The sequence below is a fragment of the Camelus dromedarius genome, chromosome 5, assembly GCF_036321535.1.
Source record: "Camelus dromedarius isolate mCamDro1 chromosome 5, mCamDro1.pat, whole genome shotgun sequence".
NCBI lineage: Eukaryota > Metazoa > Chordata > Mammalia > Artiodactyla > Camelidae > Camelus > Camelus dromedarius.
The window spans coordinates 22,747,683-22,772,013 of record NC_087440.1 but is presented as its reverse complement, the minus strand read 5'-3'; the positions used below and the strand labels follow the sequence as shown (position 1 = coordinate 22,772,013).

Genomic DNA, 24,331 nt, shown 5'->3' with positions numbered 1-24,331 from the left:
GGCTTGAAGGTTTGTGATTCCCCAAGAGGGTGTGGACCACCTTTGCATGAGCCCTTCTGCTCCAGCCCTGAGGGTGGAGACAAGGAAGGACCACATCTGGGTGGGGAGTGAAGAAGCATGATATTATTCTCCAGGGGTTGCGGCATCAGGGCCAGCAGAAAGGGCAGTGAATCCTCAAGCCCAGAGGCAGAGCCATTCCACTGGGCTCTGGAAGGGACCTCACACTCAGCTCAGCTCTCAAGAATTTTTTTCCCCCAGTTCATTTCATTTGGGGAGCATTCCACTCCATAGGCTCCCATTTCTTAGCTGTAGAACAGAGGCCAGGCTTAAGCAGGATATCTTGGAACAGGGTTGTTTAGTCAGAAGGAGAAAAATAAATAAAACCTCATTAAAGTCAAGAGAGAAAATGGTGCTGACCTTGTGAGGCAACCTGAGTTGGGGCCCAGGCTGGGAAATACCACCCCACTCCTCCGACCGAGGGAAAGAGGCGGCCTGAGCTCTTGGCACGAGAGCATATAAAAGACCTTCCTTCTCCCTTCACTCCCAGCACCAGTTGTCTCAGAGGCCTGAGGGCCACACAGCTGAGGGAGATTTTCCACATCAGCCTCCCATCCCCGACAGGCAGGAGGCAGGCAAGACAACTCAGCTGGGGTTTCTGGGAGTAGCTGTTTCCAGGGAGCTGGAAGTAGAGTCAGGCTCTGTACCAAGGAGCTGACAACAAGGCCAACTCAGTGCAAGCCTGAGATGGGGCCGAGAAGCTGGGGTGAGCCGCCCGCCTTATGGCAGGAGGGTTTGGAGTTTGGACCAGCTTCAACTACAGGTGCTAGAGTGGAGATTCCAGGCAGCCAGGCCTATTCCTCCAGGTGAGGAAACTAAGTCTAGAGTGGCATGCTAGGAAAGGCAGAGTGGGGCCAGGACCCCATTTCCTACCTTCCAGTCCATATTCTTTTGCCCTCAACAAATAGGTGACACTTAGAGGAGGAAGAGAAGGAGGAGCAGGAAGTCAGCTTGGAGAGGACCTCTAGGCCCCAGATGGGCCCCTGCCCTGATGGTACCTGGTTCTTGCCTCCTCCTTAGCCTGCCTGTTGAGGACGGGGTTCTAGTGTCCAAGGGAGCCCCAGCTTCCTGCAGCCTCACAGTGCTGGGGCCCTTTCCTCCAGGGGGGATGGAGCCACATCCCAGAGAAGGGCGAATGTCCTTGCAGAATGTCCCAATCGGATGAGGGCATCAGAGGCGGCTCTCCTGGGCGTCTGCCTTCTTGGTGAGTGCGTCCTGCTCACACAGCTCCCTGGAGACCCCACAGGGCCTCTCAGGCTTGCCCTCCTCTGCAGAGGGGAAGCAGGCCCTGAGGCTGGCCTTCACCAACTCCTTCACGTCCACCTCCAGGCCCTTCATCCTGGCCTCGTACTCTGCTAGCGCCTCCTGTTGGAACTGTGGGGACAGTGAGGACCAACGCCTGACTCAGGAGGGGCCACCTGTCCACTCTCCCTCCCCTGGACAGTAGAGAAAGGAGATGCCCAGACTGCTCAGATCTCCCAGGAGACTGGGGTGGAAGGTGGGGGTGGTGGAACCCTTCAGGGAGTCTCTCAGGATAGGGTGTGCCAACCGAGGAGAGAAATCTGCAGAGCTGCCTTATGACCCCTTGGGAACCAGAGCCCTGACCCCCTGGTGAGGGGTGAGTGCTGCTCCCCTCACCTCCTGACTGGCCACTCCATGGAACCAGGCCCCTCTACACCCTGGAGCCAGGCCAGCTCTGCTGTGCGCCAGGGTAGTGGTCCCCATCACCTGCTTTTCCATCTCCCGGATCTGCTCCAGGCAGGCTGCCTGCTTCTCCTCCAGCTTCTCCTGGTGCCTCTCCAGGTTCTCATTCATCTGGGTGAGAGAGAGGCAGGGAATCAGGACAGCATAGGTAAGCACCCTGGGTTGGAATCTAACTACAATCCCAGTTAACCAGCTGTAAGACTTTGGACAAATTCCTTAACCACTGAGTAAAATAGTACCTATCTTGCTGGATTGTGAAGGATTATATGAGACAGTTCATGTGAAGCACCTGGCTTAGTGCCTGCACAAGGTCAGGCAGGTCTCAGGAACTGGCAATGCCGTTTCTGTTGTTAACAACCCCAAGGAGCTTTAGGGCCATTCTCAGCAGTGCTTTCCTTCCCCTTCTGACTCCCTGGAAGCCTGACTCAGGAAGCCCCCTTGCTCACCCTTACCCACCCCCACCCCCAATCCCATCCTCCCCCAGCCCCTGTCAGCTGGCTCATATCATTTCCAGCTGGCCAGAGACAGACCTCTTTAGGCTGGTATCCCAACCTTCCCACAAAGGCCAGAACTCCAGATGGCCTAGAGGCCCCCTCCCCTGCACTGCCTCCTCCTCCCATCCATAGCTGCATGGGCCACTCTGGACAGGGCATCTCCTAAGGGCAAAGGAAAGGCCTGGAGCCACCCCTTCCCTGCAGGGAGAAAGGGAGAGAGAGAGTTTGAGAAGGATACAGCTCTCACACACCTGCTTGATGACCTGCACCACCTCCTGGATATGGGAGTTGTTAATCTCTCTCTTCAACCTGTTGCAAGGAACAGAGTTTCAGAGAGGGTAGGAGGCCCCTGGGAAGAGTTGGGTAAGACAAAGTCTCCACAGGGTGTGGGCAAAATGAGTACTCCATCATAGAACCATCTGTGGCTGGCATGCATCTATGGCTGGTCTGGGAACCAGCCAGATCAGCATGGGGACCCAAAGAGGATCTGAGGAGCCACTGGGAGCCCTGGGGGCCATCTGAGGAAACAGCTTCCTCACTAAAACGCACCGTCCTTAAAGGTGTGCATGCAAAAGTGCAGGTGGGAATCAGCTATTCCGATGTTTCACCTCTCTCTTTGCACACTTGATTTTCTCTTAAATTCTCCTCTCTGCTCAAATAGTGTTGGCATCTGTGTTTTGACTAAGGAGGATGTTCTCTGATCAGACGTGACAGAAGTAGAATTAACTTTCAAGGGCAGGAGGCAGGCACATCTCGGAAGCAAGTCAGGATCCACTTGTAGGGAGGCCCCTTCCCACTTGGAGTGGTTCCTGCTCAGCCCTGGGCCCTGCAGTTTGAGTCCTGTGCCTCTCCTCTAGGGCTCACCTCTCCTGAGCCATCTTGTCTGTGGTGACCTTGATCATGGCCTGTATCCGCTCCAGCCTCTTGGCCTCCAGCCTTTTCTTTACCTCTTTGGTGTCACTGCAGAGAAAGAGGCATCAGGGAGGTTTTGTGGGGCCTGAGCCCTCCTGGGAAGTTTTAGAGTCAGGCGTAGAAGGGAGGCCAGCATACATCTCCAAGGTCTCCTTGAGCGTCTTCAGCTCAGCAGCCTGTTTCTCTCTGGCCAGCTCCATCATCTTGGTCATTTGCTGCAGGAGAGGAAGGACGGGCTAAGCAAGAAGCCTCTTACCATACAGAGGGTGTGGTTGGTCTGGCCGGCGCTCTTTGCCCTTCAATCACCCGCCCCAACCCCGCACCTCCACCACGTGCTGCTCCTTGCGCTTCAAGATGCACTCGCACTGCTCCTCGCCCTGCTGCAGCAGCTCCAGCTCCAGCCTGTCCTTCAGCTCTCGCACGCGCGTGTCCGTGCCCTCGGGGCCCTCGGCCGGCAGCGCCCGAGCCGTGTCCTCGCCCGGCAGGGTCCTGCGGCGACCACGTGGGGCAAGCCCTGACTGAGCCCCAGGCCGCCCGCGCCCGCGCCGCGGAGGGCAGGATGCCGCCGCCGCCCTTACCTCTTCTTGCGGGAGCCCTTGCCCGGGCCGAGCTTGCTGCCCCGGGCCCCGCCGCCGCCGCCGCCGCCGCCCCCCGCGCCCGGCGGCCCGAGCTCAGCCAGCTGCGCCGCGCCCCTCTGCAGCAGCTCCTCCCAGCGCCGCGTGCCGCGCCGCTCCAACTCCCGCAGCTCCTTCTCGTGCCGCCGCTGCAGCTTCACGACGCCCTTCAGCTTCCGCAGCTCCTCCAGGCTGGCGGTCTGCGGCTCTGCGGGGGCCCGGGTGAGGCGCGGCGCCGCCGCCCGGAAGCCCCCCAGGAGTCCCCGACCCTCCCCAGGCTCGACCCCAACATCAATCGCACTCAGCAGGCCTTACCCGCAGCTTCTTTCGTGGTCCCCTCCTTGGCCTTGGACCCGGCTGCTGCGAGAGCCAAAGAGAGGGCTCACAGGTGCCCTGCGGGCCCCTGGTCTCGGCTCCTCCCCCCACCCACCCCTGTGGGTGGCGGTGTGGGCCCCCTGCAGAGCTCTTCCCCAGCACCGAAGCTTCACATGCAGTGTTCCCTCCCCGGGTGAAAATCTTAATTTTTTTTTTTTAAAGAGCTGACCCCAGGCTGGGATGTGCCTACCGGTACAGGGGAGAGGTTGAGACCCTTTCAGTATGTGGAAAGACCCGGCAGTGCATACCTGCTGACCCGTTGCTTGTTGGGGCTGATGCCTCATTGACATGGCGGGCAACTGGGCTTCCGAGAGGAAAGGGATTCTGCGTCGGGAAAGCATGTCAGGAAGGTGGCTCCAACAGCCTCTCTCCCTGAGCCTGGGACTCTACCCACTTCCTCATCTTCCCACAGAGAGGGCATAGCTTGTGGGGGTCCCTGGCAGTGGACCTGGCAACACAGACCTCAGGCAGGCCTCTCATGGCTTCCTTGAGCTTCACAGACTTCTTATCATGGGCATTGAAGAACTTGATGGGATTGGCGAGGGCCACGGTGAGATCTGGGTGCACAGGGACATCATGGGCCTGGTAAGGAGATGTACCTGGAAGCCTCCCCCATCCTCACCTACCCCAGGATACCCTATCCTGCCCGACTCTGGAGGCTGGGTTGAGGAGAGAGGAGGGAGAATGGACAGCCTGGGGCTCCCAGAATTCCATGGGCCTCCTACCTGCCCAGGTGTCAGGTACATAGTCCTTCATCTCTAGGAAGACAAAGAGCGCAGGCATGGTGAGGGGCATGTTGCTCTCACTGTGCAGGCACAGATGGTGGTATCCTGTGGGACATGACAGGATGGGCAGTGAGCCAGAGCCCACTGCTGCCCAGCACTGCTCATGAGCAGCCCAGCACTCAAGACTTCTGGCTTTAGTCTGGTTCCTGGCTGTGTAATCTTGGGCAGTAGACTTTAAGTCTCTGAGACTTTCCTCATCTGTGACATGGGGATAATAGTGTCTACCTCATGTGGTTATTGTTAGGATGAAATGAGAATGTGTTATAAGCCCTTAAAGCATTTTAAGTGCCCAATAAATGTCAGCTACTTGGGAAACTGTAGTTTCAGAAAATTACAGACATTCTGTTAAGTGGGCAGAATCCCCACCTCCGTCAGTTTCCTGGAGAGGTACTATTCCTAGCCCGCTTTTTCGGGCTGTTAACAGGAGAAGGCCACCTCCCTGAAGCTGCCTCACCCTCTGGATAGGATTCTGATGCTGGCCTTGGCCTCAGACCCATTGGGAACAGCAAAGAAGGGCCCCTATCCTTACCAGAATTCAGGGCATTGATGGGGATGATGCGATGTCCAAGAAACTTGTTGCCTTCCTCCATCACAGCCACCCTGAGGGAAGCCAGCTCAGGCATTAAGATCTGGGGAGAGTTCAGGATGGGACAAGCTGCAGACAGGAGAGGGTGGCCAAGCTGCCCCATCCCTCACTCAGAAGTCTAGAGTTGGCCTGAGAACATGACAGTTGTTACTGGATTGGGTGAGGACAGAGGGCACACTCTTAAGCCATGCACATAGACATCCTCACAGCTCATGACATGGCTGCTCCACACAAGACAGAAGGGCCGGATATGCAGCTCAGGGCTCCAAGGGTTTTGTTGCAGACAGCCCTTGGCAGCTTTGCCAACAAGTATCCAATGGGAGCAAAAGACCCTCGTAACTCCATTGGACCCTGTACCCTGGTCTGGAAGTTCACATTTCTGTCTCTAATCCCAACATGAACACTCATATACATACACACATGTGCACACACACAAAACCTGCCCACAAAGTAAATTTCTATAAACTTTGTACTCTAGAACCTCAGGAGGTCAGACAGGGGTGGGGAGAGGAGCAGGCTCAAAGAACTCCCTTTAGGTATTTCCTCTTCTACAAGTAGAGACCAAGAACTAGGAACAGATCCCAGCCCCTGCCCTGCCCCAGCCCCCCACCTTCTCAAAGACAAAGGGCTCCTCCTTCCAGACAGGATTGATGGAGTTGGTAGTGGGTGACGGCTTGGTCCGATAGCGCCTCTTGGTGTCTCCAGGAAGGCCAAACAGCTCCACTTCCACATAGGTGCGCACACTGCGCTCTGACAGGAACTGCCCAGAGATCACCTGGAGGTGGGGGGCCCGTGGGAGGCCAGCATCAGCTCCCTTACCCAGGCCATTCCCCAGCTCCCCTAGCTGAAACATCCCTTCTTGGGTACTGTGAAGATCCTCCTCAACTCTAGCCACAGAGTAGAGGCTGTGTGGCTTAAGGGTGACAGCTCAGCTCTGGTTCCCAGGGTGATTCCAGCATTCAGGGATCAGGTGTGGGCCACTTCACCTTCCCTTCCCAGCAAGGAAGGAACAGAGCCCTCCCCCAGGGCCTGGGGCTCCTGCTGCCCCACTCTGCCCACTCTTCTCCCCTCCCCCACCCCAGCCTCAGCCCTTCCCCTTGGTTTCCATGGGGACCCAGAGGCAGCCTCCAGTGCTGAGGAGGAGGCAGTTTCCAAGGCAACTTGCTACTGCAAGAACTGGTTGGGACTGAAGTTTTCAGGATATCAGGGGAGGGGGTTGGGAATGGAAGAGTGTCTTTCTCCTCAAGACCTGTGTCTTTCTCCTGTGTCTTTCTCCTCAAGACCCCAGCCCCCCGGCCACTTGTCCACCTCAGGGCCTTGCCGTAATGGAAAGGGTGGTGGCTACCACCACGTCAATGCGGTCCACTGAGAAGGGGTTGAACTGCTTGTCCGGCCGACGCATGAACTCATGCTTGAGGAGGTAACCACTCTGCCCATTGAATTCGAAGAGTGCCATGTTCTGCTGCATGGGCAGGTCTGGAAGGACAAGGGCACTCAGAGAGTGCTGCCCGGCTCTGGGTCTGCACACAGCCTCTCTTTCCCCATTTCCCAGCCTTTCCCATCTCGTGAATAGGGAGGCTGGGCAGACCATGATAATGAGGGTTTTTCATGGCCCAGCCTTGGTTCCTTAGGGTCTCATCTCTCAGGAAGGGCCCACAACCTGGAGTCAGCAGGAGCAAAGCCACGACCAGCTTTCAAGCTCATAGTGGGAGCTGAGGCCAGTGGAGCAGGTGTTCCCACAGACCCACCTGGGCAGAGCAGCCAAAACCCATGCCAGCACTGACATCGTCACATGCACACTTATATATGTGCAGTCACATAAGTATGAGCTGTTGCACTCAGATCCCTAAACACACACACCTGCATGTGCACCCAGAGCCTCAACGAACATCAGGACACTCCAGTCTGTTGCAAAGCCCTCCTCCCCATCGATAGGGTACAGGTGGGAGGGGCAGGAGGAAGTTATTAAGGGCCTGAGTGTGCCCTCACCCATTGTCTGGAAGTTGAGAGCAACCATCTGACAACCGGCATTCCAGAACATCTGGGGCATATAGTTGGAGGAGTCCATGCGGGTGCCCTTGGGGTAGATGCGGCTCATCTGCCGCTTGTTGTAGCTGCCACAGAGTATAGGAGCCACGAGGCCGCCTGCGCTGGGAGGAACCCCAGCAGCCCCTGCTTGTCCAGGCCTTCCCCTTCCCCCTACCCCAACCAGGGACCCTGGCTACTGAGGTCTCAAGGATACTCCACAAACTGCACGGAGGCCTTGGAGAGCAGGTCATAAGCCTTGAGCTCTGTGAAGGAGGAGATGACATAACTTCGGTTCTTCTCTGTGCAGAGGAGAAAGAGGAAGGGGAGTCGTGTCAGGCTGTCCCATCTCTCAGACTTGCCCTGCCCTTTGACAGGGCTCCCTCCAACATAGAGATGTCCCCAACCTAGCATTTCCACTGAGGCCTGAGGGTCGAGGGGTCAACCCCAGGACATGGAATGTGCAGACCTGAGAGGAGCAGTGTGTGCTGAGGGTGAAGGGTATGCACAGGTATGGACAGGGGTGGGGTGTGTGCCTCTGTCCTGGAGCAGGGGTGCATGCCCTGGGTGCGCACAGAGGGTTGGGGGAACATGTGGGGATGAGCCCGGCATGCTGTGATGTGCAGGGAGCAGGGGCAGGGGTGAGAGGCACGCAGCAAGGGTGGTGCATGCCATGGGTGGAAACAGGGGGGAGTGCAGGCTAGGGGTTCAGTGTTGCAGAGTGTATACAGAAAGAGGTGTTCATGTTGGGGACATGCACACGGGGTGAGAGGAACTCACTGTGCGCATGTCCGGAGAAGATAAAGGTAAACAGTGAGGGTGCACTCAGAAACGGAAGGGGACAGTGGGCAGATGTGCACTGGCTAGTTTCTTCACCCTCCACCCCCTCCCAGGAGCTCTCATGCCCCGGCGGCCACAGAACCTGCAAGAGGCTGCAGGAGCCCCAGGCTGCCTGGCTGAGGAGGTCTTTCGTAAATGACCTGCCTGTCACCGACACACTCCAGAGCATTCTGCTTGGTGCCAAGTTCTCGGTACAGAGACAAGACACTGGGAGCCACTGCCACTTAAACAAGCCCTTTGCCTGGCTCCTCTTCTGGGTATATATAGACAGGGCCCCCAGCCCAAGGAAGGGGAGGATCCCCCTTGCTCTCACCCCTACTCATCAGGTGTCAGGACATACTTCCTAAGGGCCTTCTCCTGAACCTAGCCTACCCTCCAGCTTACCACCACCCCATGCTAACTTACGGGCAGAGAACTCGAAAGAGATGAACTTGGTAGGCTGGATGTAATTGACTAAGCTGGACATCTCCTTGTAAGCTGTCACCTCCAGGCCCGCTGTGCCCTAGGGAGGAGGGAGGAGGGTGGAGAAGAGGACAGTATAGAGCCAAGGGACATGGCCCATGCCCCCACCTGGAGGGCTCCGCAGTAGACACACACCTCATCTGACTGCATCTTCTTCATCTCCTCTTCATCCAGGTTTCCCGACTCCTCCTCCTCTTCCTCTTCCACCTCCTCGTCCTCCAACTCAGCCCCTTCCTCACCAGTCCACACTGCCTCCCTCAGCACTGGGGGCAGAGGGAGACCACACACCAGGCTGGCTCTCCCCTCCAGGCCCAGCCCCTCTCTCCCATTCCAGATGCTTCCCCACCCCCTCTCCTCCCAGGCCCACTTACCTGTGTCCTCTCCCACAGGGGCACTGGGTGGGCCGCTCCCTTCAGCATCCCCATCTGGCTCTTTGCTGGGAGCTGCTGGGCCAGAAAACTGGTTCTTCTTGTTCTTGATGAGGATCTTGCCTCGGAGATCCTCAGGACTGGGCAGGGGGACGCCTGGATTCAGCTGTGGGAGAGAAGAGAGGGTCCTTAGCACCATCTCCTCACCTTTGGGGTGTAGCCTAAGCTCCTTCATACCAAGCTGCACTCCATCTGTCCGCTGCCTACTTTTCCAGCCTCACCTCTCATCACTCCCACCTTGTGCCCTAAACCCCTGCCTGATCCAACTTAGCTCCCCAGTGGTGTTTTTTCTCACCTAGTCCACCTGCCTAGAACACCCTTTCCCCATTCTCACCAAGATAAATCCATTATCTCCCTCAGTTTTCAGCGTAGCCATCACTTCCTCCAGGAAGCCTTGCCGGATTCCAAAGACCGAATCAGGACTCCCCACATACTCCCATAGTAGCCACTGGTTGTCATGGCCTGGTTACTTGTCTGCCTCCCCACCAGAGGGTTAGCAATCTGAGGACTGGGATGGCCCCCTTTGTCACTAACATATCCCCCAAGCCCGGCACAGTGCCTGACACGTGGTCAATGATAGGATCCCAGCCCCAGAATCCTCCCAAATGAATCCTAGCATCCTCCTGGGACATCTGCCTCCTTAACCTGGCACCCTGCCCTGGGTCCCCAGCCCCAAGGCCCAGATGCCGCCCCAGTGAAGTCCACTCACTGGGAACTTTTCCAGGGGCTCTGTGAGCAGCATATCCCCAAATATCGTCCGGCAATACTCAGCCATCTTAGCCTGTTGGCGGGGTCTGCAGGGAGCAGAAGCAAGGTGGGGTTCAGCAGCTCTGCCTGACCCTCTTGTCTGTTTTTCTGACACAGACTAGGGGCTCAGGAAGTTGGGGAGTCAGGGACACAGGCAGGAGATCCTAGAGTCCCAAGGAAATTTTGTTGAGACCTCGGAGAGAGCTGGAAGTCATGGTTTGAGGCTGGAGACAGTTGCAGGGAGGGCAGCTGTAGGCAGGAGATGGGGACAGGGTAGAGAATGAGGCTGGATGGCCTGGATACGCACGAATCCACGTGGTTTTCAAATGACAGGATGACTGGATAAGGGGAGGTCTTAAAGGCACTTTCTGCAATAGCTTCAATTGCTTCCTGGAGGAGAAGGGGACCCCATGGAGAGAATATCAGTGGTCCAGGCTTCCCCTCCCTTGGTGGCACCTTCCCCACTCCCCAGTTACAACACACTCATAGAACTGAATGGCCACTGTCAGCCTCCTATCTCCTCTGGTCCCCTTGAGTCCCCCACACTGGTCCAAGGCCTCCCAGCCATCCCTCCTCTCTGGCTTCACTCCCCCTATCCCCAGAAAGTTTGTGGCCCCTGCCCTTCCTTAGTGCCACTGCCACCAGCCTCCACACACCGAGTCTCACCTTGAAATAGATGTCTGTGGTCATGGTGAAGCCATGGGTGATGATGGGCTCCTCGTCGGTAGGCTTCCCCTTCCAGCAGTCCAGCTCCACACAGCGGCAGCCGGCCAGCAGCACCTGGCGGTACATCTCAGCAGAGGAGAGGCCTGAGAACTGGCCACCTGAGCCCGAGGGGAGGGGAGGGGCAAGGGCTTCACTCAAGGGCAGCCCGGCTCTCCCCAACCCGACTCCATCATGGGCTGTCCCGTGGGCAGCCCTCGCAGAGGATTCAGGGCACGGGAAGAGCCCCCATAAAAGGAGAGGTCTGCAGTGAGGTCGCCAGCCCACCTGTCAGGTAGGTGTTGTGTGAGGAGTTGATGAAGTAATGGTTGAGCGGCTGCGTCATGTCATGGTGCAGCAGCAGCTTGTCCTGGGCCAGCACGCTGTTCTCTGGCCCGCAGAGAAACCACACCATGCCCTCGGGTGACAGCTGGCCTGGGGGACAGGGGATGGTTGTCAGGGCGACAGCCCGGCCGCCGGGACAGGAGAGGACCGCAGAGGGTCAGAGGTGGCCTTGGTCCTCACCCCTCTGTATGTTAATGCCGCTGGGCTCGTACTTGTCGATGAGACCCTGCACCTGGTCAGGCCGCGCCGGCGGGAACAGCAAGGAGTTGAGCCGGGAGTCGCGCTGTTTCTGGTTGATGAATTTGGTCAGGTGCTCCTTGGTCATGTAGGGTTTGGCCTTGGCGTGGCTGCAGGCCAGAGAGGAGCACAGGTCCCCTCTACTTCCCCGGGGTCAAGGGGCGCTTAGACAGCCCCCTTCTCCAGCAAAGCCACCTCACTGTCAGCATGGCAGGTGGGAATTTTAGCCCCCACCCCTTGCCCACGCCCAGCCCCGTGAAGCTCACTAGGAAGTGAAGATCTCATCTATTTCTGGCCGAGGACAGAGGCTCATGAGAAAACTCTTGTAGACAGATTCTGGGAAGTCCTCAGGATTGATGGCATCATTCTGGGGGGATAAGAGTCACCTGATGACTCCTGCCCCCATCTTCTCAGCACTAAGAACCACCAAACGAGGCCCAGACCTGCTCGAGGGGGCCTGGTCAGAGGGAGGGCTCAGGGCAGACAAAGGAGCATCAAGGACACCCTGAGCACCTAATTTTCAAGGCTCTGGTTGCCTAGCAGAGAGCATCTTAGCTGGTCCGCTTTGCCTCTGAATTGACACAGGCTAGTGTCTTGACTGGGACGGGATTGGAACTAAGATTGACCGGAATGGGGAGGAAAAGTGGTCAGAAGCAAGTGGCGCTGTTGAATAGCTAACCACAGAACCCCAAGATGTGTGAAGCAAAACTGGCAGAATTGAAGGGAGTAATAGACAATTCAACAATAGCTGGAAACACTGAAAAGCACAAGGAATAATAACAAAAAAGACTGATTAGACTTCATCCTAATAAAATACTTTAGTGCTCTGAAGGACATCATCAAGAAAGTGAAAAGACAACTCACAAAATAGGAGAAAATGTCTGCAAATCCGATGTCCCAGGGGCCAAGTCCGCAGTGTAAGACAGCCCAATTGGAAGATGGGCAATGGATTTGAATAGACATTTCTCCAAAGAAGATATGCTAATGAGCAATAAGCACATGAAGAGAGGCTCAGCATCTTTAGTCATTGGGGAAATGCAAATCAAAAACCACAATGAGATATAACTTCATTCCCTCAAGTTGACTAAAGTTAAAAAAAGACAAAAAAAAGACAATAACAAGTGTTGGTGAGGATGTGGAGAAATTGGAACCCCATACAATGCTGGTGCGGTTGTAAAATGGTGTAGTCATTTTGGAAAACAGTTCGGCATTTCCTCAAAATGTTTAATATAGAATGACCATGTGACCCAACAATTCCACCCTTAGGTATGCACCCAAGAGACTTGAAAACATACATCCAGACAAAATCGTTCATAGCAGCATTATTCATAATAGCCACAAAATGGAAACAACCCAAATGTCCTTCAACTTCATGAATAGGTAAACAAGATGCGGTACATCCACGCAGTGAAATATTCCACAGTAAAAAGGAATGAAGTACTGATATATCCATGCCACAACGTGGATGAGCCTTGAAAACATTATACTAAATAAATGAAGCCTGACATCAAAGATCATGTATTGTATGATTCCATTTACATGAAATGTCCCAAATAGGCAAATCAATAGAGATAGAAACAGCAAGTAGATTGGTGGCATTCAGGGAATGGTGGCATTACATTCCAGAAAAACCCATCAAATGTTTTCCAGGATCAACATCAGTCTTAGTTGGGAGCAGAGGCTCTGAGAAGGAGAGCTAGACTGGATCTCCCTGAGACCAGATCTTGGTCCCATCAGCTCCAAACAAAGATGGCTCAGTGGCCCCTACTAGGACACAGGAGAGCTGATAAATAAGGGGGACTTAGCCAAGGCGGAAGCGCCAGAGGTAGGAGAAAAGGAGGGTGGATGTGTACTGACAGCTGCAAGTGGTGCCCTCAGCAGGAGCCTATTCCCACCCTCTCCCTAACCCCATGCTTGCATACCCTGTGACTCACTGCTCAAGGGGTCACCAGCTCCGGAGAGCTGTGACTGTGGAGAAGTATTCCTCCTGGGATCCATGTGGATGGGTGATCAATGAGGTCTTAGTTTTATTTATTTATAATGTTCTAAATTCTTAACAGGAGAAAAGACCTCATGGGGTCCAGGTGGTGCTCTACACAAAGGCACTGGCCAAAGGAGGATCGGGGGCCGAGATCTACCCCTGGCCAGGCACAAACCCTGGCTCAGGGCTGCATCTGTCCTTTTATTAATTCATGTAAGGCGCCTCAAGGGGTGACCCTGCATACAACTCATAATTAAAAATTACTTAAGTAAAATGAAGTGGAAAAAAATGTTTTCCTACATTGAGCTAAAGGGGTGCAGACCAACCTGCTCTGAATCCGGGCACCTCATCTCCCCTGCCCTGGCTCTGTCTCTGCGCCTGGTATCAGGAACCAGTGGCTCTAGGGCTACCTGGCTTCTCAGGCTGCTGGCTGGGACTGTGCTGTCATTCCTGCCTCCCCACCCCACCCCCAGGTCAGCCCAAGGTGCCCTCTAGTCAGAGACAGCTCAGGTGAGAAGGGGAATTCTGAGGGTGGGCGGGGAGGCGGAGACTACTCACCTTGCCTTTTGGGAGGTGGCAGGTGCTCAGAGCAGCTTCTACCCGCTTGCGGTCAGCAGGAAATATCTGGAAAAAACTGTAGAAGCAGAGAAAGGTACCAGGCAAAGAGAGGAGTCAGGCCTGCAGAGGGAGGGCTTTGGGGAGCTTGGAGGACGTGTGGGGAATGTAGGGGAGACTCACTTCTTCACGGGAATCTTCCCCTCGGGGTTGAGCTGCATCTTGAGCTTCACCAGGCTGGTGGGCAGAGAGCAGCATGTCAAGGCCCAGGCCTGGGGGACTTAGCCCCACTCACTAAGGCCAGGCAGGCCGGCACTTACATCTTGTCCAGAAAGGTGAGGCGGGAGGCGTTGGCCGTCAGCGGGTGCTTGACCAGGGCCAGTACATCTTCGGCCCAGTTCTGCAGGACCCGAGTGCACAGCAGTCAGACCCCTGACCACAAAGGTGCCCCCCGGCCCCGTGGCCCAGGCCTGTCTCTTGGCAAGTCAGGGCTATCCCAGGTGCCAGCCCCTGGCCAGGTGCCCCCGCTGCACCTTGCCCACGTTCTCCTTGTAGGAGACGAAGTTATGGAAGGTTAGGTCCACCATGTCAGGGCCGGACACCACAGTGAGTGTCTTCAGCAGGAAGTTATTGTCAGGAAAGTCCATGTTGAAGACATCCCGGAGCTTCTGGCTCTGCAGCAAGTGGTGATGTGGTTAGGATCAGAGGGGCACCCCCATCCCCCCTCTATTGTGGCTCTCCCAGTCTTTCCCCGTCAGACACTCGAAACATGGCCGCCTGGGGGTGGAGCCCTGTCCGTGCCCATCTTAGGAGCCACAGGCCTCGGCATCTTCCTGCTCTGACTCCAGGTGCGAAGGTGGGGAGGCAGAGGCCCACAGAAAGGGATTAACCAAGGCTGTGGGGGCTGGGAGTTCTGTGTATTTGGTTTGCCATTTTTCATTTGAAGATGAATTCTTAGTTTCCAGTCTCAGGGAATCCTGCGTCCCATCAATCCCTTCCTCCCATTTTCCTACCAGCATTAGGCAAACACAGGCAAACCAGTCGGGGTGGAGGAGGGGAGTTGCAAGCAACTCCTCCCAGACAGCCTGGGGTGCGCGAGGGGCAGGCGTTGGCCACACAACATTTCCATTCACTGTGCCCTGATAGCCAAGCCCTGGCAAGCCAGAGAGCAGCCATGCCCCTTCCTTGGCTCAGGGGGAGACCCTCTGCTCAGTGCAGGAACCCTTCCCCTCGCTCCAGAGATCAGGCTCCCCGCCCCCACAGGGACTCCTGCCCCAGCCTCATGGAGCTGGTGGTTGTGCTGAGCCTGGGCTGCTACTGGGCCCACTTACCTTGGGCAGCTTGGCAAACTTCCCAAAGCGGGTGTCCCGGATGCTGGTGATATCCAGAAACTCCATCTCCTGGGAGAGGCAAAGAAGGGATGTGGACAAAAACGTCAAGCCAAGAACAAAGAGCGGTGGGGAGGGAGCTTCATACCCCTTCACGTCTTGGCCAACTGCCCTGTCTATATGCCAAGGCTGTGTGGGGCCTCCCAGACCCCAACCTTCCTTTCCAGAGATTGGGTTCTCCCTACTCATAGTGACCCTCCTGCCTTCCTCTCTGTCCACTCCTCCTCTAGCCACTCAAGTTACTCAGGAACTATGACCTCCAGTCTCCCCTGCACCATCCTGGACTCTCCCCGGGGTCCCCATCCCTTCCTTCTGCCCAGGTGCTGAGGCCCTTCTCTTAGCCTCAAGTTTACCCAGAACCACAGGCAGGGGATCAGCCTTCAACAGCAGCTCTTATTCCTTTCTCCCTCACCCTCTCCCTCTCTCTGTCTCTCCAAGGGATGCAAAGGTTGGAGCATCTGGGCCCAAGGCAGCCACGGTTGGAGTGACTGCATCCTCCCTCCCAAAGCAAATAGCCCCTGCCCACAGGAGATTCCCCCAGAGCCACCCTCACAGGTCATTCTACGCTCCTGGCATCCACATCTCCACCCCAGCATCAAGGGGCTGCTTGGACTCAGTGGATCAGCAGGACCCATGGTAGGGCCATGGTAGGCAGAAGCCGCCTCACCTTACTCTGATATGTCCAGTATAAGTAGTAGCCCTTGGGGTCCACACGGAGAATAACTGGGGAGGCTATTGTCGTTTCCTGCAGAGAGAAGGAGTCAGCTCCCTGATCTGAGACTTCAGGCCAATCTTTCCTGGCCCAGGCCAGGAGTTTCAGAGCTCACCATCTGTCCAGGAGGTGGCTGTCCCAGGAATCTGCAGGCATTTCCCTTTGTTCTCCAGAGCTAAGGGCTGAGCATGAGCCTTAAAAACTCTGAAGCAGGGGTGGGGAGGGGTAGTGGATTGGAGATGACCCTTCTGGAAGAGAGGAGGGTTCCCCTCTAAATCTCAAATAGTTTCTTCCTCTAGGCCCCAAGAAGGGTCTTGGCCCTCACCCTGCCTGTTTTCAAGGCCCACAGCTCAGCCAAAGTGGTAGAAGTTCCCTCCCCAAGACTCCGTGCTACCCCCGGGAGAGCTCAACATGGTGAGCGCCAAGAGTCCAACTCCCACACCAGAGCCTCACTTCCCACTCGCCCAGTCCTCCCCTCCATGAATCCCCCCACCCCACCCATCCAACTGTCCCATAGACAACCAGTGCCTCCAGGCCTAAGCATCCAATCACTCCTGGCTGAAATACCATCAAAGGACAGCTTCTGAAAAGCCTTTCCAGAAAGATGCTGCTACAGTGGAGTAGGGGTGAGTTCTCAGACCTAGGAGCCCATCCGGGAAATTCCCCAGGGTCTCCCGCTTCCCCTGGGGAAAAAATCCTGTCCTAGACCATGAGCTCCACGCCCCAGGTTTGCTAAAGGAGTGAGTGAATGAAGAATGAACTCAATTCTGAATTCCTGCTCCACTCACAGAGCACACAGACTCCCTTTTTTTTTTAATGGTCTTTGTGTGCATGAATAACAAGACATTAAAATTGAAGTTTCCAACAAGGCATGGTAATTAATGCACACCATACCAGACCAAATGCAGAATTCACAAAGGAAATGGTCCAGAAAAAGGTTCTCAGATCAGGGGTGGCTAGAGTATAGGGGAAAGAGAACACTGTGTGAGGAAGCTAATTTTGGAGAAAGCTGTATTATAAGCTCCATTCTCTTCCCTCCACCAAGGAGGGTTGGGGTGCCTGACCCCTCATGTTAAGCCTGCACTTGGAGAGCTTTTGTCACCCCTGCAGTTGTGGGGCATAACAGACTGGGGTCTGACTCCCGCCCAGGAGATCAGGTGGGTGACAGGTGGGCTGACTGTCAGAGACAGAGAGACGCTGGCGTGTTAGGTGAGCTGGAAGCCTCAGAGTCTCTGGGGCAATGAACCCATGAGTATTTGCTGGGTCCAGAGGGGGCCTGTGGGAGAGACAGACAAACAGTCCAAAGCTGCAGGGAGCGGAAGGCAGTAACTGGATTCTGAGGGGCTGAAGAAGTAATTGCGCGTGACCTCCTGAGATCAAGGTGGCAGGAGGACCCTAAGCAAGAGATCCCACGCTCAGGGGGAGGGTCTCCTAAGAGTCCTCAAAAATATTCCTGAGAGAAAGCGTAAGCCTTGCCCTTTTGCCAGGCCCAGTTTATGATAGCACCTGCTCAATTAAAAACTTTGGTACCCCATTCCTTCCTCCCTCCCTGCACCCCATCCCAAGCAGTAGAAGAGGAGCAGAGAGTCCTCCCACAGGCCTTTCCAGAGGTTTCCACCTGAAACCATTCTTAGATGGAGGTGGGGCAGATGTCATTCTAAATTAAGGTTGGAGTTTTGAGTTATAACTAGTTTCTGAAGTAAGACTGGGCTTTTTGAGGAAAGATGTCCCTAGACTTGTCTGTTCGCCAAGAGCAAACGGAATGTCTTGAGATGGCTGTTTCCTTCCATGGGTTGTAGGAGAGCTTCTTCCACAGAATACATTGTAAAGGGGCTGTGGGACACAAAATTAAGTAGGGAGTTGATTACTTCCTGTGCATTGTGCTTATCCAATACCTAGGTCATCTACCAACTAGGCTGAAGGCAGTCTGAGAGCAGAGCCCTGTCAGGCAGTTACACGTGACCCCTGACTGGACGATTCCTGCTCGTGGGAGGTAGGATCCAGGACCCTGCAGTGCCCTGCCTTGGGAAGGGCAGCGGGCCAGCCAGGTACACAGATGCTGGCTTGCAGAGAAGGCTACTTCGAACGTCCCCATCCCTAATGACCCTCTGCTCCATCAGGTCACACACATTTCCCAGAGGAACCGAGAGAGGCCACTTCACGTTTCATTCTGAGCTACTTCCCTCATTCTACAGGCTCCTGGGACATAGCTCCACCATGCCACAGTGACCACACCACTCCGGAGGAAGCAGAAAGCATCTCGCCATGGGGCCCCCTCCCCATAGTCATGGCAACCAAATTCCAAATTTCTCAGCCTAGCTGAACCCAGAAGGACTGAGAGCCTTAACTAACAGACCCAGAGCCCCGTCTTCCCCCCTGTAAGGAGGATGAATCAGCCCTAAGGGCCCTTCCTCCCCTATCAGGGCCTTCAGGTTCCCTTCCTGGGACCAGCCGGCTCTGACTCTCACACTGGGCCAGCCCAGCAGCCTCCCCTCCCTGAAGGAGGGGCCCTATATTGTTCTCATTGGTCCAGAAGAATCCCTGGCCTGTGGCAACACACACATTTTCAGGGTCTAGGAGGACCAGAGGCTGGGAAGCAGGCCCCGGTTTGGGAAGGAGCAGACACAGTAGAGATGGAAGTGCAGGGCAAAGCATGGCTTCTCCCTTCCTTGCATACAGGCCGGCATCAGGGAGCCAGGCTGAGAGCAGAGGGCTGAAGCAGAAGTCTATCCGTTCCCTCCCGGTCCCTGGGAGCAAAGCCTCCAGTTCTCACTTGGGGTCCAGGGGCCTTCTGTGGCTGCCCCACAGCAGCTGGGGGAGAGTCGAGCTTCCCTGGGACAGGGCCAGGGCCAAGTGGGAAGCGGTGAAGATTCCAGTTCGGGCATCTCGCTGGGGCAAGAGTGGGCTGTCTGTGCTGGGAGCAGGCACCTGGCTCACCTCTGCTTCTGGCCCTGCTTCAGCTCTGGGGCCACTTTCCTCCCACCACTGCTGAGACCAGGAGCAAGAAACTCTGCTCTTCTTGGGAGCTTTGGCGAAGGACAGACCCAGACCCAAAGAAACTTCCTCCCATGACCACCCAGACAGGCACCCTGTTCCCACATCCAGATACAGAGCCATAGCCCTGGCAGCCCCAGGACATGGGCTCAGGGCACGCACCCTCACCCCTAGCTTTGTTTATCTGGGCAGTTGTGTCAGCTGCCTGGCCAAGCCACCCAGGCACCTGAATCCTGGCAGACTTAAACCAACCTAGACCCCTGGCAAAGCCCCTAGCAGCCATCCCACCACCCCAGCACCCCACCAGCCCTCGGCCCGGCCCCACTCACATCGTCCCATTTGATGAAGCGCTCCCCTTGGCTCAGATAAGCCTTCACCTTTGGGGGCAGCAGGACAGGGTTGAGCAGAGACATGGTGCCAAGTGTCCCTCTTTGGAGAGGCTGGGCAGGCACAGCACCGCGGGCAGGGGGAGGGGCGGAAGGAGGGCGGGCAGGAGAGGAGCCTGACTGGGCTCACATGGCACCCGCCCCGGAGCTGGTCCGGAAGTCTGGGTGCTCTTATAGCCCCTAGGGCACAGTGGCAGGGCGCAGAGCTGAGTGCTTTGGCCAGAGGCCCATCTGCCTTTTAAATCAGCCTCCTCCCGCCCGCCTGCAGTAGGGGTCTGTGGTTGCTGCTCCTGCCCAGGGAGGCCGGGCTCCCCTCCTCAAATCCCCCGCCCCCACCCTGTTTCTCAGCACTTCCTGCTCAGGGCTTCCTTCTCTGTTCAGGACTGAGAGGCAGGTCATGAGGCCTGGTTGCCTTGGAGCGGGAGCCTCTCAGTCCCCGGGGTAGTCAGATGCAGCGATGGGTGGGGACCAGATGGGGTTACTCTTGCCCAAATGGACACTTAGAGGAGAGAGCAAGGAGTTCACCAGGGGAAGTGACCCTGACAGCAGTGGGGCCCAGAGCACAGGGGTCTCTCCCAGAGACAGAAGAGGCTGGGACCACCCTGGAGGTGGGAGCTGAGGGTGGGGCGGGTTCCAGCTGGGATTGTTTTGAATAAGCAAAGTTCACTGAACACTAGACTCCTCTTTCTCAATGCTTCCTCCCCATGAAAATGAGGTGCAAGTGAGGCAATCCCACCCCTCACCCACCACAAGTGACTCCCCCCTCTGCACCTGGCCAAGACCTGAAGCTCACTGGCCAGCCGCCACTCTACACACAACCCCACTCTACAGACAACCGCTTTAGCAACAAGTGCTTTGAGCAACCTTTGGCCACCAGCCCCCCCTGTGCTCTCCTGCCAGGCTCCCCCCTCTGCCCTGCGCTGTGGCCTGGGGGAGAACACTTGGGGACTGGAGGACTACCCGCTTGCTCGCTGGCTCAGAGAGGCCTCAGCTCAGGGTGTTGCCCAGGGTGCAGGGCCCTAATGCTGCCCTGTCCCAGGCCAGGCCCAGGGACTCAGTCACAGCCCAGCTCAGCCCAGCCCACTTCCTCTTGCCTAACCTGCTCTTATCACCCTTCTTAACCCAGCTGGGGGAGCTGGGAGCTCTGCCCAGGACTTCCTTCCCCTCTCAGGGCCTGGCTTTCTGCCCCAGGTCCCACCATGTGCCTTTGTTCCCGCCCCAACACAACAACGGGACCCTCACCCAGGCCCTAGAACTGCCTCTACTGGCCAGTCCCAGCCCAGGCAGGAGGATGGGGCCACTGGAAGCTGGAGCTGAGGGATTCCTAGCGCAAAAATAACACGCAGAAAGACAAGTCTAAGACCATGGGGCTGGAGCCTGAAGTAAGGCCTGACTGAGCCCCTGGAAAGAGTTTGGGAATCTTCCATGCTTCCAATTCTCTGCCCTCAGGACTCATCCTCTCCCCGCTCTCTAAGCCCTGCTGTCTCTCATCTCTCCTCCCCCAGCCCTCCAGCCTTGGGCCCCTCTGGGGGCCCCTCTGGTGTCTCCTGCTGTTCCAACTCCCTCCTTGGGATCAGGTTCCCTCTCTGTCTGTTTGAATGGATTTTGCAAGGGAAATCCCTGCCCCTTTCCAAAGCCCGTGCACCTGTCACCTGCAGCTGCCCCTGCTCCTGCACCCAAGTCGCTCCTTCTTGTCTGCCCTGCAGCCTTGTCTCTACTTTGGGTCTGGAAAGACAGTCCCCTCCCTCTCCTGCAGCATGGGGAGAGGAAGGTACAGGCTCTCCCATTTCACGGGACTGAAGGCACCACAGGGAGGCAGGGGTTTGAGGACTCTTCACTCTTGACTTTTTAATCTCTGAAGGTTGAGGCTCTGAATCCACAGACTAAAAACCTCACCCATCTTTACTAAACCAGAGATGGCACCGCCTGAATCCAGTTCTTGAGATCCCCAAACTGCAGCTTCAGCGGGGCCTGTCCTCTCCTGCCCACATCCTGCAAAGCAGCCCTTAGAATGCAGAACATCCATGCAGCGGGGGAAGACAGGAAAACCTTCATCAAAGAGGGCTTTTTTCCCTTTAAAAATACAGTTAGGTTTTTTAAAATACAGTTAGGTGAACTGACAAAAATACTGTGTAAATAATGGTAGAGTGAATATAGGGAAAATCAGGAGTGTCACACAACACCCAGTCTGGGAAATTGGCTCCTGGGCTGAGCTGAGTAGAGGGCACCTCAGACAGTCCGCCAATCTCACCTCCCCCCACCTCCAGGGGGAAGAGGGTGGAAGGGTGAGGATGCCCCCTGCTGGGCGTACTGGAAAGCACATGCCTCCTGGGGAAAGGCCGGGAATCCGGGGAAAGGCGGGGAATCCTGGGAAAGCAGATCCTCAGGGAAGCCACAGTGGGTCTGTCAGTTGTGAACTGTGGAGATGAGGATGCTGGAGAGTTTGGCACGTACGAGCTTTGGGTCACAGAAGGCAGTGAGAATTACACGCAACGCGGTGCTGGAGCCCCAGAGGCAGGTCTCGAAATCACTTGCTCACTTGGCAGCCTTTTGTGGGGACCTCATGCTTTTTGGTTTCTCAGACTGTTTGTCAGAGAAGTTTAGTGGTGGAAGGTGAACTCAGATCTTCAGGGGACTCAGTTACCAGCCAAGCAAGAGTCAGATTAGGTAGGTTTCTTACCTGATGCCAAGACGTGTCTGATGAAGCAGTGGGGTTCAGGAGTCTGGAGGCCTGTTGTGCATCTTCAGCTAATGGCTAGTTTACTTTTAGAATGAAGAAGGCTCAGATGTTGCATCCTCAAGGTTCTGTTTCCTAGTCTGGCACAGGGAGCCAGACTGGGCTCACTGCTCTATAAGCCCAGACGCTTACTAGCTGGTTTATCTGGTGATGCTTAACTTTCCTGTGCCTCAACTTTCTCACCTATAAAATGGGGATAATTATGCCTCATAGGACATTATAAGAAATAATATAATGGAGGTAAAGTACTCAATACATTATAGTAACTTATGGTGAAAAAGAATATGAAAATGAATATATGTTCATGTATGACTGAAGCATTATGCTGTACACCAGAAACTGACACTTTGTAAACTGACTACACTTAAGTAAAAAAATATATATATAATATATATACAGTACTTAATACAGTGCTTGCATGTGAGCTCAATAGTGTTGTTATTGTTGTTGTTGTTATTATCATTATTACTTGTTAGCAGACACTGAAAGGAGAAATGCAGTTTCTTATTACTTCTTCCTCAGTATATATTGCAATTTTTTCCACAAGAATCTTCACTGACTTGCTCTTTGGATTTTTTTTTTAGCAGTTTGTGTGGATCAGGGGCTGGACCCACCTTCCCAAGGGAGGCTGAGTTAGGGGTGCTCCTGGTTGTAGACTTGAAGCAGGCTGAACTCATGAAGTCATGAGCACAAGGGCTCACATCATGGACAAACACCTCCCACCACCTTCACACCATTACAGCCCCCGCAGCTGATGAGGCGGGTGTGAGAGTGAGGACCAGGAGCTGTCCATGAGTCTGGCTGTATGTCTAGCTGTGGCTCTGGATGCAGCCACCCTCTGCACACTGAGAGCTAAGTGTGAATGGAGGCAGGGACAAGGCTGGTGGCAGGTGCTGAGGTTCTAACTCCTTAGGTTGGAAGGACAGGCAATCAGGAGTTCTCTGCAGAAGCCCAGGAGGAAATCCGTTGCCTGTTCTCCCATGTCAGCCCCTCCTAGAATCACAGAAGGAACCATCTGGGACTTAGAAACAGAAAAGAATCAGTCCCATGTGTGTTTCCCTTTGAAGTGTCATTTTGTATTAAACTTACCTGTAGGCGAAGCTGCGAGAACACTGGATCCCTTCTCAAGAGGCCCAGATTTTCACTTGTATTGTTTGTTTTATGAGGGGGAGGTAATTAGGTTTCTTCATTGACTTCTGCTTGAGGAGGTGCTGGGGATTGAACCCCTGACCTCTTGTATACTGAGCACGCGCTCTACCACTTGAACTATATCCTTCCCCCAGAATTTTTTTTGGTGGCAGAGGTAATTAGGTTTATTTATTTAATTATATTTTTAATGGAGGTACTGGGAATTGAACCTAGGACCTCGTGCATATAAAGCATGTGCTCTACCACTTGAGCTATACCCTCCCCTAAGAAGCCCAGATTTTAGTCTCAACCGGAGCAAAGGTTTGCTATGAGAGCTTGGCAAGTTACCTGAGCTCTCTGATCTGTTAAGCTTTTGATCATTTCCAAGATTCCTTCTGGCTCTAAAAATCTCTTTCCAATCAGAAAGGCCAAACTTGTCACTTTCCTCTGAAAGGTGACAAACCTAAAGATGAGCGTTGAAGATGGCAGGAAAAGGATTGGCTCCTTCCCCTACAGGATGTCCTTGGGTACATTACTCCTTCCATTTTTCTGTCTATGAAACGGACCTGTTTTCATAAGTGTGATGGAAATAAGTTAGGTGATGTCCTTCTCCAGGTGGGCATGGAGCATTGCACATGAGGAATGCCCTCAGAACTGATTGATTGCTTCCATCCTTCTTGCTATCCTGGTCCACCTTTTCACCAGGACCTGGGCAAAGACACAATGAACAAGCCCCTCAACTTCTTGAATCCAGTGAGGACAGGGAATGTATTGGGAAATACAGGTTCCCAAAACATGCTAACCTGCTAACGCAACAGCCTGAACCTCACAAGGTAAAATGAACAGGGCTTAACTGAGATCCGGGCTTGGCTCCAAGTCACCGACTGTACAAGGACAGAGTGGGGAAGTAGCGGCTTAGCAGAAGCATGTGTGAATAAAACTGAGGGGTTTTGCTGACAGCCAGCTCCATATGAGTCAAACGAAAAGGCTGCCAAAAAAGCGGACAGACTCTTAGGCTGCTGAATTAAAGTCGAGTACTGAGCCCAGTGATTCTCCATCTTGATGTCAATCAGAATTGCCTGAGAAGCTCTAGTAACACTGCACATTCCTTGTTGCACCTGGACCCTCTGAATCAGG

General features: G+C 55.0%; 1 protein-coding gene and 1 non-coding gene across 5 annotated transcripts; both read right to left on the bottom strand.

The window, feature by feature from the left end:
* Window positions 1–336: 336 nt before the first annotated feature.
* Window positions 337–19,616, bottom strand: PLCB2 (phospholipase C beta 2). 4 transcript variants are annotated; one of them, XM_064485740.1, is made up of 33 exons: window positions 19,273–19,606; window positions 16,065–17,782; window positions 15,905–15,982; window positions 15,181–15,249; window positions 14,383–14,523; window positions 14,170–14,249; window positions 14,033–14,086; window positions 13,853–13,928; window positions 11,580–11,680; window positions 11,257–11,423; window positions 11,020–11,166; window positions 10,696–10,853; window positions 10,223–10,419; window positions 9,992–10,076; window positions 9,226–9,388; window positions 8,990–9,117; window positions 8,798–8,894; window positions 7,770–7,854; window positions 7,517–7,641; window positions 6,849–7,003; window positions 6,138–6,302; window positions 5,471–5,570; window positions 4,882–4,986; window positions 4,619–4,713; window positions 4,405–4,480; window positions 4,097–4,141; window positions 3,746–3,989; window positions 3,491–3,656; window positions 3,306–3,382; window positions 3,120–3,215; window positions 2,507–2,564; window positions 1,786–1,872; window positions 337–1,431 (listed from the first exon to the last, which is right to left on the bottom strand). In XM_064485740.1, the coding sequence occupies exons 2-33, from the start codon at window positions 16,065–16,067 to the stop codon at window positions 1,228–1,230; spliced, it is 3,627 nt and encodes a 1,208-aa protein (XP_064341810.1). In that variant the 5' UTR covers window positions 16,068–17,782; window positions 19,273–19,606; the 3' UTR covers window positions 337–1,227. The 4 variants fall into 4 exon arrangements, 3 of the variants coding, with proteins under 3 accessions (XP_064341810.1, XP_064341809.1, XP_031309168.2); XM_064485739.1 differs by lacking the exon at window positions 16,065–17,782; XM_031453308.2 differs by lacking the exon at window positions 16,065–17,782 and having other exon boundaries at window positions 10,337–10,419; window positions 19,273–19,604.
* Window positions 19,617–23,403: 3,787 nt separating this feature from the next.
* TRNAI-UAU (transfer RNA isoleucine (anticodon UAU)) lies at window positions 23,404–23,477 on the bottom strand. Its single transcript has one exon. It is a non-coding gene; the product is annotated as a tRNA-Ile (tRNA).
* Between the last annotated feature and the right edge of the window lie 854 nt (window positions 23,478–24,331).